This window comes from Mercenaria mercenaria, chromosome 2 (genome assembly GCF_021730395.1).
Source record: "Mercenaria mercenaria strain notata chromosome 2, MADL_Memer_1, whole genome shotgun sequence".
Classification (NCBI taxonomy): domain Eukaryota; kingdom Metazoa; phylum Mollusca; class Bivalvia; order Venerida; family Veneridae; genus Mercenaria; species Mercenaria mercenaria.
Genome location: NC_069362.1, coordinates 38,316,543 through 38,333,446, shown reverse-complemented (window position 1 = coordinate 38,333,446; position 16,904 = coordinate 38,316,543). Strand labels below are relative to the sequence as shown.

Below are 16,904 nucleotides of genomic sequence, written 5' to 3'. Positions count from 1 at the left end.
TTTCACAAGATCTTCAGGAAAATTGGTCAGAACGTTCACCTTGATGATATCTAGGTCAAGTTTGAAACTGGATCATGTGCCTTCAAAAATTAGGTCAGTAGGTCAAATAATAGAAAAACCTTGTGACCTCTCTAAAGGCCATATTTTTCATGGGATCTGTATGAAAGTTGATCTGAATGTTCATCTTGATGATATCTAGATCAATTTCGAAACTGGGTTACGTGTGGTCAAAAACTAGGTCAGTAGGTCTAAAAATAGAAAAACGTTGTGACCTCTCTAGAGGCCATATATTTCATGAGATCTTCATGAAAATTGGTCAGAATGTTCACCTTGATGATATCTAGATCAAGTTTGAAACTGGGTCATGTGCCTTCAAAAACTAGGTCAGTAGGTCAGATAATATAAAAACCTTGTGACCTCTCTTAAGGCCATATTTTTCATGGGATCTATATGAAAGTTGGTTTGAATGTTCATCTTGATGATATCTAGATCAAGTTCAAAACAGGGTCATGTGCGTTCAAAAACTAGGTCAGTAGGTCTACAAATAGAAAAACCTTGTGACCTTTCTAGAGGCCATACTTGTGAATGGATCTCCATAAAAATTGGTGGGAATGTTCATCTTGATGATATCTAGGTCAAATTCGAAAGTGGGTCACGTGCCGTCAAAAAGTAGGTCAGTAGGTCAAATAATGAAAAAACGTTGTGACCTCTCTAGAGGCCATATTTTTCATGGGATGTGTATGAAAGTTGGTCTGAATGTTTATCTTGATGATACATAGGTCAAGTTTGAAACTGGGTCAACTGCGATCAAAAACAAGGTCAGTAGGTCTTGAAATAGAAAAACCTTGTGACCTCTCTAGAGGCCATACCTTTGAATGGATCTTCATGAAAATTGGTCAGAATGTTCACCTTGATGATATCTAGGTCAAGTTTGAAACTGGGTCACGTGCCATAAAAAACTAGGTCAGTAGGTCAAATAATAAAAAAGCCTTGTGACCTCTCTAGAGGTCATACTTTTCATGGGATCTGTATAAAAGTTGGTCTGAATGTTCATCTTGATGATATCTAGGTCAAGTTTGAAACTGGGTCAACTGCGGTCAAAAACTAGGTCAGTAGGTCTAAAATTAGAAAAATCTTTTGACCTCTCTAGAGGCCATATTTTTCAATGGATCTTCATGAAAATTGATCTGAATGTTCACCTTGATGATATCTAGGTCAGATTCGAAACTGGGTCACGTGCGGTCAAAAACTAGGCCAGTAGGTATAAAAATAGAAAAACCTTGTGACCTCTCTGGAGGCCATATTTTTCATGAGATCTTCATGAAAATTAGTGAGAATGTTCACCTTGATGATATCTAGATAAAGTTTAAAACAGGGTCACGTACCTTTGAAAACTAGGTCAATTGGTCAAATAATAGAAAAACCTTGTGACCTCTCTAGAGACCATATTTTTCAATGGATCGTCATGAAAATTGGACAGAATTTTTATCTTGACAATATCTAGGTCAAGTTCAAAACTGGGTCACATGAGCTCAAAAACTAGATCACTATGTCAAATAATAGTAAAAACGACATCATACTCAAAACTGGGTCATGTGGGAAGAGGTGAGCGATTCAGGACCATCATGGTCCTCTTGTTTGTTACTATACTATATACATAGACACAATCTTGTGCACACCATCTCTCCTCATCCCCTTGACACAATTTAATGAAACTTCACACAAGTGATCAGTACCAACAGTAGTTGTGCATGGGGCATGTTAGGCTCTATCAACAACAAAAATTGCAGAGTTATGGGACTTTGTTTCTTGTTAACATACTATGTACATACAGTCTGCATATGCAATCTTGTGCATGCCTAATCTTCCAAATCCTTGTACACAATTCAATGAAACTTCACACAAGTGATCAGTACCAACCCTAGTTGTGCATGGTGCATGTTACGTTCTTTTAGATGAATATTCTGCAAAGTTATGGGACTTTGTATTTTGTTACTGTACTGTATACATACAGTCTATATACATACAGTCCACATAATTATGCAATGTACTGTGTCAGTGCATGGGGGAGGGGGTGGGTACATTCATCACCTTTAGTGATAGCTCTAGTTATCATCATGTTTTTAATGGGGTCTTGACCCTTGATTTGTCAAATTCTTTGATCTGTGCTACTTCTCATGCCAGTGGTTGGTATTCCACCAAACTTCGCAGGAGTTACCACTGTCAAGCCTAGTGGTGTATATCATTGGAATGTTATGCCTGGACTTGTAGCCATTAATTTGTGGTTTTTACAATTTCTGCATTGTAAGTGGTGGAAGATGAAAGTTTTTCATTAAAAAACAACTCCTAGATTATGGTTGTCTTAGAATTTTACCAAAATGTTCATGCAATGGTCCATCATTCAATTTGAGCAATGCCATTTATTTTTTGAAGGGATGTTCACTGAAAACTTACTGACTAAATAGTGAACAGTGCAGACCAAGATCAGTCTGCATGGACAAGTTGTTCTTGGTCTTCACTGCTTGCAAAGGCAGAATAATTTGCAACCAGCAGGCTAAAGGTGAAGAAAATGGATATGTTCCATTAAGAGCCCAAGAAAGGGGTACATAAAATTTGTTAGTTTTTTTTTTTTTTTTGCATCAAGATAATTTATAAAATCAACTCATAATTTTCTTGACATAAAAAGGACATGTAAAAGAATAGAAAATATAACTGGTAATTGATAATTTGTGCAGCAATGCTTTTAGAAGTTGTTTAATTTATGTATAGTCATAGTACCATTACACATACTGTTGTTAATGCCTCCAGTTATCTGCAATAAGACAGCATTATAATAAATTTATTTCTGTATAATTTCAGCTTGGTATAGTAGGAATGTTCCTTATAGCATTTCTCACAGACCATTGTTGTCACCTAATTGTGAAGACAAAGCACCATGGCATCAAAGGAATGATGAAAAACCATAGAAGTGCAACACCTGATGTTGGCGCTAGGCAACGAAACTACGCTGTCTGTAATGGTACTCCACGAGACTCCGGAGTAGATGATGATGAGGCATCGCCGTGTATACAGCAGTCCGACAGTGAGGACAACAGTGACTATGAAGTCGTTAATCACGCAGATGTTCATGAACACATAACAAAAAATATGAGTTACGGTGATGTTGGGAACTTGGCATATGGAAGCATTGGTGTTGGAATAGTCAATTTTTGTATTGGGCTAACACAGTTTGGATTTTGTGTGAATTATTTTATATTCATTGGAAACACTTTACATTCCTTATTCCCTGTACATTTATGTTATAATTATAATGAAACTAACGAAAGATTGTGTAAGGATATACACGAGACTGATGTGAAATATGGAAATTTCTCATGGTCAAAGTCAGCGTTCTTACCACATGATAATTCTGTTGACATTTACTCCGCTGATTCACCTCAGGACAGCCTCAGTTCAACGTTAGAAACAGTTGTGACAACAGTTTTACCAAATATAACAACTGTCTTACCAAATGTGACTACTGTATTACCAACTGTAGTTCCAAACATCACCACTGTAGTTCCAAACATCACCACTGCAGTTCCAAACATTACAACGTTATTACCAAATGTAACTACATTATTGCCAAACACAACAACTTCAGCTCCAGTTACTAATGCAACAACACCATGGACATTGATTCCCGAGTTAGTTTACACAGCCCCGGACTTGAAGATTCTGGTAGTTAGTCCCCTGATCGTGTTCATTCTGTTTGCGTTGATACGTAATGTTCGCTACCTTGGTGTGATCAGCATGGTTGCAAATCTTTCCATCTTGTTTGGCTGTGTGTCAGTCTTAGTCTTCATCATAATTGGTAAGTATACTTACTGTAAATATTCATCAGTACACAAGTTGTTATTTCATACTTCAGTGTGTTTTTATGATGTTTATTTGCTATTGGTTTGTGTAATTTTTGTAAAACGCTTGTGAGTGCTTTCAGACTAGTTTATATGAGATTTCTTGCCTTTGAAAAATATGAAAAATCTTGCAGATACATTTGTAGTTTGATTCAGATTGTATACAAGAAATGTTTGGTTAAGATATTTAATTATAAAGATGAATGATAATTTATTTTATATATCTGTTCACTGAAAACCTTTTTATGCCCCCCGGCATCTACTGATGCGGGAGGCATATAGTGATTGTCCTGTCCGTTCGTTCGTCTATCCGTACGCGGTTAACCAAATGGGACCGTTTCGTCTAGCATCAATACCCCTTACTAGAATGACTTGATACTAATGCAGATGTAACCTGTGACCATTCCTCATCTTCAGACATCACCTGACATCAGTTTGACCTTGACCTTGACCTCATTTTGGACTTAGGTTGCTTTATATGGGCCATCTCTTGGTTCACCAAATGGGACCGTTTCGTCTAGCATCAGTACCTCTTACTAGAATGACTTGATACTAATGCAGATGTAACCTGTGACCATTCCTTATCTTCAGACATCACCTCACCTCAGTTTGACCTTGAACTTGACCTCGTTTTGGACTTAGGTTGCTTTGTATCGACAAGGATGCCACCGGGGGCATCAAGCGTTTATTGAACGCAGCTTCTTGTTTCTTCTGTGTCTTCCTGAAAATGTTTGAAAGTTATAATATTTACTATTTTGATAAACTTCTTGCATGTTAACTCAATTCTTTCAGTTTCGTTTGATATTTGGGATTTGTACCAAATGTAAATTTGTTTAAGATATTTTCAGGTAACAGCTATTTAACAGGTTTTTTAAAGCGAAATCAAAGTATGTGTTGAGGTCTCAAGTTTTTGGGCTTCATGCTAAATTAAAGTGCCTCGAAAGCCTAGTGGTAGAGCGTCCGCTTTGAGTGGGGGAGGTTGTGGGTTCGATCCCCGTCCGCGTCGTACCAAAGACTTGAAAAATGGTACCAGTGGCTCCCTTGTTTGGCATTCAGCATTAAAAGGAAACTTGCCTCTTCTCTCATACCCTCGTGGTGATGGATTCCATCAGGAATGAGGTGTCAAGAGTGATTAATATAAGTTGTAGAACTTGCTTCACAATTGACCGAATATAAATTAGTATAAACTAAAGTGCTGTTTACACAGTATACTACAATGAAAATTACCAAGTTAGTATGTTCCTAATTTGATTTGATTGAATTTCTGTAATTTTGTTATCTGGTTTACAGATTTCAAGATAAGTGAGAGTATCGTGAAGTTTCGTATAGAAGGTTTTCCCGTCTTCTTTGGTATGGTTACAGGGGCGTTTGAAGGAATTGGACTGGTAAACAACTGTTACTTTCTCATTTTATGTTGTTATATCGTGTCTGTTAATTGTATGCCCAGTATAGAATTGTATAAAATTATGTTTACTAACATGTTTAATTTTAATAGACTGGCTTCAGGCATTTTATTGTCATTGAATGTAAAATTTAACTTGAGGGGATTTAATCACTAGGTGTATGTACAACTGAATTGATTTCTCCCTTGGTTCATCATATGAGCCGTGCCATGTGAAAACCAACATAGTGGTTGTGCGACCAGCATGGATCCAGACCAGCCTGCGCATCCGTGCAGTCTGGTCAGGATCCATGCTGTTCGCTAACAGTTTCTCCAATTCCAATAGGCTTTAAAAGCGAACAGCATGGAGCCTGACCAGACAGCGCGGATGCGCAGGCTGGTCTGGATCCATGCTGGTCGCACACCCACTATGTTGGTTTTCCCATGGCACAGCTCATATGTATGTATGAAGAAATCTTGAAAGTATAATTAGAAAGTTTCAATTGTTTTCTACGTGTTTATGACTTATTTCTGTTGATATAAATTTTTAATTTATTAGGGCAAGCAGCAACTGAACAATGGTACAATTGTCTGTTTCTTTATTTTTTTTATCCTTTCCTTCTTTGTAGTACGTTCTGTCAGTATTTTACAGAATAACTCTTTGACCTCTTTCAAATACATGTATACATATTCATACATTGACAAATCTTTTAATTATTGAAATATTAAACTTATACAACCAACTACACGATTGTGATACATTACTTTTGAGCTACCCGTCCCTAGATTTGCCACTATAATGCCACCCTTTTCAATGGTGGAGTATTTAGACAATTTTCCACCAAAATGCCACGTAAAATGCCACCAAAATGGTGAAAAAATGAAAAGGACAGTGGCAAACCTGTTTTCCACTAAATTCCACCTCTTTCCACTTGTGTACACCTTTAGGTGGCAATAAGTGGAGTATTTAGACAGTTTAACACCAATATGCCACCATTATGGTGGAAAATTTGTTTGCCACTTAATTCCACCAATAGCCACCTTCATGGTGGCAGTAAGTGGAGTATTTAGACAAATTACCACTAAAATGCCACCATTATGGTGTAAAAATATTTTCCACTAAACGCCACTTACTTCCACCAATTGCCACCTAACAGGTGGCAGTAAGCAGACAAAATTTCACCAAAACGCCACTATGGTGGCTGTCCTATTTTCCACTAAATGCCACCAAATAGCTGGCTATAGTAGGAAAATACGATCGGCTGCACCTGCTGAATCTGAAAAACTCAGTAGTAAGCAAAAGTCAAATTATATTAATATATTTTTATTTTTATGAAAAATCAAAGACTCTTCACAAGAAATCACAAAAGATCTGAACACAGAATCAGGATGTTGTCAATGCAGTCTTATTTTTTCATATTCCATGATGGCTTAAGTAGATGGCGAATGACTCTCCAAATTTCACTCCTTTGGATGTAAGGCCATTTTTCCAGCACACAATCTGTAACAGCAAACCATACAATGTCATCTATTAATAGATATATTTTTCTAACATTCTGAATAATTTTGCAGAAAATTGTAAATTTCTTCTAGAAAATATATGAAATCCAAAGACTAAACTGTAACTCACTGACATAACAAAGAACTCTACAAACTTAATCTATGTCAAATACTGTGAAATCATTTAAATTCGCTGGCATGAAATTTCAAGCAAACGTAAAAAGGACGGTTTCGCGCGGGCTTTAATTCGCACATTTTCAATTTATAAATTAAAAAATAATAACAGCGCGGTCTTAAATTCACGCATCGGTTCTAGCGCGAAATACGCGAAAATTCATCCTACACAAATAAAAATGATTTCACAGTAATATGCAACATCTTTATTATAACTGTGAGAAGTTTCATCAAAATCTACATTGTAGAAAAAATTCTATTCACTCAAACGGTTACATTGTTTTGTGGAAATATATGCATCTTGAATCAATAACAAGAATTTGAGAATTGATGAAAGATGTGGAAGCACCATTGCTCTAAGTGTATTTACACTTGTGTCAGATTTCATGAATATTTATCAATGGATTAATTGTTATGTAGGAATTTATGGATTGAAAAACAATTAAAGGGCAATAACTTTGGTTACTGAAGTGATCCTGATGGAAATTGAACAAGCAGTGCTGTCCTGTAGTGATCTACATTTTTGTAAAGTCCATCAATAGATGCAGGAAAAATCCCTATTTTTTACCGAATCAAGGGGAAATACTTCTTTTACTAGGTCAATAATTGAGCAGTGTTAAGCAGTGTTAATGAGCTTATAATAATTACATGAGGTTTAGTGATTATATAGACAAAGCTATAAAAATATTTTTCCAATTACAAGCATTTTCAGTTAATCCGATGGACAGATAAAAAAGAAAGGACAACGCCAAAAATAATATCCCTCCGCCTTTGACACTTGGGTTTTTCATCACATTTATAATTAATATTTATCACATAATATGCCAGGAATTTCTATTAATTGGTGTATTTCTTTAAAAATTAAGGGTTATTTAATATTAGCTTTTATAAAAACATATAATATTTACCTGATTCAAAATTATCTTGATATGTTTCTTTTATGCAGTAATAAGCTGTATGCTGCTCAGGGATATACCGTCAGGCAGGCATATCATGTCACAAAGTTGCACTTTTTTCACAGAAGGTACCTGGTATGAACAGTTTAAAGTACATATTGTATCCCAAGTGCTAATCAATAATGTAAATAATTACAAAATGATACAATTTTACAAACAGTGTTATAAACATGTCATCAGATTGAGCTATATTCCAGAAAATATATCTGGGATTTATCCATCTGCCAAACTTCCTAAGACATAAAAGGAGATGTGTTGACTTTAATTCAAAGCAGTTTGGTAAATGTTGTTTCAAATTCAAGTATTTGTTAAGTGTAAGTAGTTAAGACAATGTTAAAGACAGTAATAATTAAAAAAAAAATAAACAGTATAAACTTGTTACCTCTCACAATGTTTTTCCAGTTTCTCCCAGGCTGACTCACCAAATGCCAGATTTCAAAATTTGGTATTACTACACAGATAAATTGATTCCACACATACACTTTCTTGGTCAGCTAAAGAAGGTGTCAAATCCTCAAGTTGAAAAGCTATTGTAAAAACATCCTTTTTATAAACACTTCTTTTTGTTCAATTAATGAAGAGAATAGGCAAGAACTATTTCTTTGCATCTGACCTGATGTTTGCCTGCATATATAAATCTTAACTGACCCAAATTCCACCTGGGGTTGTTTCTATACATTTGTGTGGGAGCCTGTAACTTGATCTATCATTAATCTTATCTTTAACCAATTTTCACTCATGCAGAAATAATACACTGCAGACACATTTCAAAATGATCTTTTCAGATTCAGCTAGTACAGCCAATTTCCACTAGTTGCCACCTATTTTCGTACTTTTCTGTCTTTCATTGAATAGAATGCAAAGCTATAATAAGCAATAAATATTCTGTCTCACAAAAGAACAAAAATTCAATTTTTCTGTATACCATTCTGAATATTATTTTTGTCCAGCTAGAGTCAGCATAGACTTATTCTCATTTTAATGAAACCCTTTGAAGAAGGAGCCTGGGTATAGGCTATTTTGCAGATGTTGGTCAGTCTGTCGGTCATTTGGTATGTTGACCAATTGGTTTCCGGATGATAACTCAAGAATGCTTGGGCCTAAGATCATGAAACTTTATATGTAGGTTGGTCATGACCAGCAGTGACCCATATTGACTTGGAGGCCAGTAGGTCAAAGGTCAAAATCACAGCGACCTGGAACAGTTAAACAGTTTCCAGATGATAACTCAATGGTCAAAGGTCTAGGTCACATTGACCCAGAACACTAGAACGTTTTTTGCCCAATAACTAGAGAACGCTTTGGTCTAAGATCACATTTGATACAGAAGTCACTTATGACTGGTAAATGGCCCATAATTATTGATTTAATGGTAGTACATCAAACATCCAGTGCACAGTGACCAAATGATTTTTGTTTCTTGTACAGTTACTGAATACATCAAGTGGGGGTGGGGAGCATTTTGTGTTCTACGAGCTGTTGTCAATGTGCAGTTTTAGCAAAGTCAGGTTCCGTGTCAATTAGGCCTGAAGTTTGAAGTATAGTGTCCATTATACCTTGATTCCAACCCGAGTCCATGTGAAGATTTTTGTACAGGGTAATCCAATGTCTTACAGTTCTCTTTTAAATCAAACATCACAAAAATTTCTAAGTTTTTTTCCACCTATTCGCCACCAAGAAAATTTGCTAAGTCCCTATTTTCCACTAAACGCCACTCGATTTCCACCATGAAAAAAAACTATGTTCTACTTTCCACCAATTTACACCTTTCTACCACCATAAAGAAAAACTATGTTCAAATTTACACCTAATGCCACCTAAATGCCACCAAAATAAAGTGGCTTTTGGTGGGAAATTTACCACTTAGGTGAAAAAAGAGCTGAATTACACCAAACGCCAACTAATGCCACCTATTTCCACCAACTGCCACCCTTTTTTCATGGAAATAAGTGGCAAAGAGTGGCATTAGGTGGCAAATCTAGGGACGGGTACTTAAAGTCTGTCTTGTCTTGCATTGACACTAGATAATGTGGGAGTAGCTTTTTGCCCAACCCATTTGTATGTATTTATTGTCCCCCGCCTTTTTCAAAAAATCAAATCATTAAAATACAGATATTAACTTTTGAAATCATTTACCAGTTACAGATTTCCAGACATTTTCAAACTACTTTAACTTCTTCATGAATTAAATGATATATAGTTATGATCTACATACTAAACTTAGAAGAAAGGTTGTATTGGCATGCATTATGTTTTGTGAAAAATGTTTGTAGGCAGATGATGTTGGTAACTCTGTTACAAATTCTTGTTTGAATGTTTGTATCAAGTTTTCATACACTTTCCATTTATCTACAATATTACTTTCAAGATGGATTTGCTTGAAACTTAAAACTTAAAACAGTTAATCTTCATTGTCACGGTGACCCACATCATATGACACAAGGGCCATAACTCTCGCACCAACTTTTCACCAATTATGCCCCCTCTTTGTACTTTCACTCTATCTCTGTTATACTGAATGGTTTTAATTCAGACTTAAAGCAGATATCCCGCATCACCATCAACATCATATTGACTTAAGATCGATAGCTCTAGCAGCAATGTTTCTAGATTTATGGCCCTTTTCAGCTCACCTGAGCACAGTGCTTGGGATGAGCAATTGTGAGCGCTCATTGTACGGTGAGCATCCATCTACACTATCTTCAACGACATCTGGTCTGATTGACCGTCTAAAACCATGTGGCGGAAGTTGATGAAACTTGGCCTGGATGTTTCTTTGGTGGTCTTCTTCCAAAATTGTTTAAACTGTTTCACTTAGTAACTTAGTTGCTTATAGGGGCCACCAGAGCTAAAAATAGAAAAATCTTCAAACAACATCTCCTAAACCACTTGTCCGATTTTGAAATAATTTCACCCAAATTGTCCATGGGGGACCCTCTATCAAGTATGTTCAAACTATTCCACTTCATCTAAAAACATGGCTGCTAGAAGGCGTGGTCACTTTTACCTATATGTATGTAGTGTAAACTTAAAAAAAACTATTTCTATGAAATTGCTGTCCAGATTTTGAAATAATTTCACACAAATTGTCCTTGTGTGACCCACTACCAAGATTAGTAAAATTATTTCTGTTCGTCTAAAAACATGGCCACCAGGGGCTATGGTCGTTTTGTTTTTTTGCAAGTATATACAGAAACTATAAAAATCTTCTTGTATGAAACTGCTGGCCCACAGTTCAAATTATTCCAATTTGTCAAAAACATGGCCACCATGAGCCATGGTCACTTTTTCCTATTTGTATATAGCAGAAACTTTAAAAGTCTTCTTGTATGAAACTGCTGGCCTGATTTTTGAATAATTTCACACAAATTGTCCTTGTGTGACATTCTACAATTGTTCAAATTATTTTTATTAGCTCACCTGTCACAAAGTGACAAGGTGAGCTTTTGTGATCATGCGGTGTCCGTCGTCCGTCCGTAAACTTTTGCTTGTGACCACTCTAGAGGTCACATTTTTCATGGGATCTGTATGAAAGTTGGTCTGAATGTTCATCTTGATGATATTTAGGTCAAGTTTGAAACTGGGTCAACTGCAGTCAAAAACTAGGTCAGTAGGTCTAAAAATAGAAAAACCTTGTGACCTCTCTAGAGGCCATATATTTCACGAGATCTTCATGAAAATTGGTCAGAATGTTCACCTTGATGATATCTAGGTCAAGTTAAAAAGTGGGTCACGTGCCTTCAAAAACTAGGTCAGTAGGTCAAATAATAGAAAAACCTTGTGACCTCTCTAGAGACCATATTTTTCATGGGATCTGTATGAAAGTTGGTCTGAATGTTCATCTTGATGATATCTAGGTCAGTTTTGAAAGTGGGTCACGTGCCGCCAAAAACTAGGTCAGTAGGTCAAATAATAGAAAAACCTTGTGACCTCTCTAAAGGCCATATTTTTCATGGGATCTGTATGAAAGTTGGTCTGAATGTTCATCTTGATGATATCTAGGTCAAGTTCGAAACAGGGTCATGTGCGGTCAAAAACTAGGTCAGTAGGTCTAAAAATAGAAAAACCTTGTGACCTCTCTAGAGGCCATACTTGTAAATGGATCTCCATAAAAATTTGTCAGAATGTTCATCTTGATGATATCTAGGTCAAGTTTGAAACTGGGTCACGTGCCTTAAAAAACTAGGTCAGTAGATCAAATAATAAAAAAAACCTTGTGACCTCTCTAGAAGCCATACTTTTCATGGGATCTGTATGAAAGTTTGTCTGAATGTTAATCTTGATGATATCTAGGTCAAGTTTGAAACTGGGTCAACTGCAGTCAAAAACTAGGTCAATAGGTCTAAAATTATCAAAATCTTTTGACCTCTCTAGAGGCCATATTTTTCAATGGATCTTCATGAAAATTGATCTGAATGTTCACCTTGATGATATCTAGGTCAGTTTCGAAACTGGGTCATGTGCGGTCAAAAACTAGGCCAGTAGGTATAAAAATAGAAAAACCTTGTGACCTCTATAGAGGCCATATTTTTCATGAGATCTTCATGAAAATTAGTGAGAATGTTCACCTTGATGATATCTAGATAAAATTCAAAACAGGGTCACGTACCTTTGAAAACTAGGTCAATAGGTCAAATAATAGAAAAACCTTGTGACCTCTCTAGAGACCATATTTTTCAATGGATCTTCTTGAAAATTGGTCAGAATTTTATCTTGATAATATTTAGGTCAAGTTCAAAACTGGGTCACATGAGCTCAAAAACTAGGTCACTATGTCAGATAATAGAAAAAACGACGTCATACTCAAAACTGGGTCATGTGGGAAGAGGTGAGTGATTCAGGACCATCATTGTCCTCTTGTTAGTCAAGAAACATGTCATTTTTCCCTATGAATATGAAATATATTTAATTATCATGATTACATAATAAAGGCATTTTGGTGAAGATAATGCTATGTTCCAGATAGCTCTATTTTTCTCAGCAGCATATCTATGAAGCATGAAGTAGTTGACTCTTTTTCTTCCGTGACAGATTTTGTTTAAAATTTGGGGTTGTTCCTAGATGTTGTCTGTCTCTGATTTTTGGAAAGCCACTACATGCACTAGTCTCTTGCTGTTGATTTGACTTGAGCAGTTAAACCATTCAGGAAAATAGCACATGAAGCTTTTTAAGAAAACTGAACAGTGATTTACAAATTGTAATGGATAATTTTGCTTTTAAAGGCACTGACCTCCAGATTTTGGCTAAAAGTGATCTTTCTTTAAAATGAAAGTTTGGTCATATATTCATATTATGAACATTAGAATATGAGATTTTTGTTATCTTAAAAATGCCAAATCAAGAAAGAAAAAAGATGCCCGCGTTGGGAATTGAACCCGGGCTGCTGCAGCAATAAAAACTTTTCTGCTGTCTTTACCAATACTGCCATGAAGGATTACATATCTAACGTGTTCAATATAGATATTTATAATTTATGCAGTTTACCTCAAGTAATGCGTTACAAAAGCTTTTAAATTTTCATTGCAAAATGTTAGTAAAAAGAACTAATTCTCATGTGTTTCCATAACATATAATCATATGCCAGTATTTAAGTTTCAAAGCTTTCTTAAAAAATATAGCATTAATTTCCAGGTACCTAAAAAAAATATTCTTTGTTTTTTTTGTTGTTGTTGTACGATCTTGAGGCCAGTGTATTTAATGCTGATATTTTATGTGAGTGACTTTATTTTTGACACAGTATCATTGAAATGTATTTTTTCAGGCTATGAACTCTTTTAAAAATAAGTTTGCTTCTTAATTGATATGAAACAGGTGATACCAGTGGAGTCAAGCATGGTTGGTAACAGACATTTATTCTCTGCATTCCTCCATGGTGCAATCCTCTTCCTTACTGCGGTGCTAGGGTGTTTTGGTATACTGGGCTACCTCAAGTATGGTAAAGATGTTCATCAGATGTTGAATACAAACATTCCCCCTGGAAATCCTGTTTCCATGGCAGTCAATATTGGTATTTGTCTCGGAATTCTCCTTACGTTCCCGCTACAGATATATCCAGTTATAGAGATCATAGAGAAATACCTGTTCAGTGAAGGTAAGATACAGATATATCTGGTTATAGAGATTATGGAGAATTACCTGTTCAGTAAATGTAAGATACAGATATATACAGTTAGAGAGATCATAGAGAAATACCTGTTTGGTGAAAGTAAGATACAGATATATCCAGTTAAAGAGATCGTAGAGAAATACCTGTTCGGTGAAGGTAAGATACAGATATATCCAGTTAGAGAGATCATAGAGAAATACCTGTTCAGTGAAGGTAAGATACAGATATATATTCAGTTAGAGAGATCATAGAGAAATACCTGTTCAGTGAAGGTAAGATACAGATATATATTCAGTTAGAGAGATCGTAGAGAAATACCTGTTCAGTGAAGGTAAGATACAGATATATATTCAGTTAGAGAGATCATAGAGAAATACCTGTTCAGTGAAGGTAAGATACAGATATATCCAGTTATAGAGATCATAGAAAAATACCTGTTCAGTGAAGGTAAGATACAGATATATATTCAGTTAGAGAGATCGTAGAGAAATACCTGTTCGGTGAAGGTAAGATACAGATATATCCAGTTAGAGAGATCATAGAGAAATACCTGTTCAGTGAAGGTAAAATACAGATATATATTCAGTTAGAGAGATCGTAGAGAAATACCTGTTCAGTGAAGGTAAGATACAGATATGTACAGTTAGAGAGATCATAGAGAAATAACTGTTCAGTGAAGGTAAGATACAGATATATATTCAGTTAGAGAGATCATAGAGAAATACCTGTTCAGTGAAGGTAAGATACAGATATATATTCAGTTAGAGAGATCATAGAGAAATACCTGTTCAGTGAAGGTAAGATACAGATATATCCAGTTAGAGAGATCATAGAAAAATACCTGTTCAGTGAAGGTAAGATACAGATATATATTCAGTTAGAGAGATCATAGAGAAATACCTGTTCAGTAAAGGTAAGATACAGATATATCCAGTTAGAGAGATCATAGAGAAATACCTGTTCAGTGAAGGTAAGATACAGATATATCCAGTTATAGATATCATGGCAAATTACCATTTCAGTGAAGGTAAGATACAGATATATCCGGTTAGAGAGATCGTGGCAAATTACCAGTTCAGTGAAGGTAAGATACATATATTTCAAGAACAAAGAGTCATCTGACATCACAGAATTGTTATTCAGCATGTGAAGTTGTACACGTGGTGTTGTGATTGAGATCTCACCTAGCCAGACCAGAGTTAAGGCCCTTGAGTTAGTCATAAATAGTCTTCATAATGGCCTAAAAAAAATAACCTGGGACCTAGGATTATGAAACATAATATAAGAATATCTTTCAACTTGTGAAGTTGTGCACCTAGGGTTAGGGTTAGAGATTTCGTTCGACCAGACCAGAGTTATGGCTCTTGAACGAGTAAAATATCTGCATAAAATTACTAAAAAAAATTGTGCCATTTGTGTCTTAAAATGTGTTTTGTGAAACGTGATAGGAATATTATTCAGCATGTGAAGTTGTGCACCTTGGGTTTTGTTTGAGATTTCTCTTCGTCAGAGCAGAGTTATGGCCTTGATTAAATCAAAAATACAGTGCTCCCTCTCTGCAGTGGCCCTCTGAACAACAATTCCCTCCTTGCAACAACACTTGCTACTGACTCCAAAATTTGCTAATTGTTCTTTATCTCTCCGAACAACAACCAAATTTTCCATTTCCCAAAGGGTGTTGTTGTAGAGAGGGAAAACTGTATGCATAAATGGCATGAATGTTTGTGTCACACGTATCTCAAAAAGTATTTGACTTAGAGGCATAAAACATTAGCGGATTGTTATATAGCATGTAAAGTTGTGCACCTCTTGTTCTTTGTACAGTGACAGTCAGTGGTGGGGGGAACCTGTGTCCTATGAACACACATGAGCCATGCCATGAGAAAACCAATATAGTGGGTTTGCGACCAGCATGGATCCGGACCAGCCTGCGCATCCGCGCAGTCTGGTCAGGATCCATGCTGTTCGCTTTCAAAGCCTATTGCAATTAGAGAAACCATTAGCGAACAGCATGGATCCTGACCAGACTGCGTGGATGCGCAGGCTGGTCTGGATCCATGCTGGTCGCAAAGCCACTATGTTGGTTTTCCCATGATGTGGCTCACATCTAGTTGAAACATGTTTCTGTACTTTACAGATACTGTTTTTGAAGTAAAAAAGGAAAATATGCGAAAGATAATGATAAAGTTCCAGCCTATGTAACAGAAGGCAGTGTGTTTGCTTTCTTCACAAAGTATGGGTTAGGGCCAAAACCACAGAATGTAATATGTATAGGAAACAAGTAATTTGAATGTATATGTCCAAAAGAGTTGAAATCAAATTTATATACAGGTAGAATATGTGGTCCAAGCAAGCAGAAGCTTCCAAGAGCAGAGGAAGAAGGGGAGGATGAAGCATTGATGCCGCAAGATAAGAAACCTTTACTGGATCACAAAGACCTTGTTGCACATGTACCTGACAGTGTATGTATTATAATTATAGATATCAAGAAAATACATTATTCAATGTTCTATGATCTAAGTACATATTTAATTTAGAGGTGAATCAGTATTTTTACAAATTCCATTGATTACTGCAATTACATGAACTTGATATTCTGTTTACAGCATACATAATTTAATTAGCAGGAGAAAAAAAAACCTTCCTTAACTCTCGTACTATATGCTGTCAAACAGGATCTGATTTATTTCACTTTTAAACAAAACTTAAATTGTGTGTTTTTTATTCCGTCATTATGTCAAGAATCATAGCTGTGTGTTTGAAAAGAAAAGCACACAAAACAGGCAGATATTTGGTAGATATCATCAAAGATGTAACATAATAACCCATATATTGTGTTAGAATAGAAATGGAATATCTCAAACTGTTGATCTTGAATAAAATCATAGTTG

The 16,904-nt window shown here is 35.8% G+C and overlaps 1 protein-coding gene across 5 annotated transcripts in view; it reads left to right on the top strand.

Moving 5' to 3' along the window:
• The window catches only part of LOC123563758 (uncharacterized), a 56,324-nt gene that overhangs the window by 23,842 nt on the left and 15,578 nt on the right, over window positions 1–16,904 (top strand). For all 5 annotated transcript variants that reach the window (XR_008369571.1, XR_008369572.1, XM_045356765.2 and 2 more), the window contains 4 exons: window positions 2,860–3,853; window positions 5,187–5,281; window positions 13,719–13,998; window positions 16,345–16,475. Coding sequence is in view for 3 of the 5 variants with exons in the window: in XM_045356765.2 (XP_045212700.2) it covers window positions 2,860–3,853; window positions 5,187–5,281; window positions 13,719–13,998; window positions 16,345–16,475 (1,500 nt within the window). In the remaining 2 variants the exon portion in view is untranslated. The remainder of the gene's footprint in view (window positions 1–2,859; window positions 3,854–5,186; window positions 5,282–13,718; window positions 13,999–16,344; window positions 16,476–16,904) is intronic.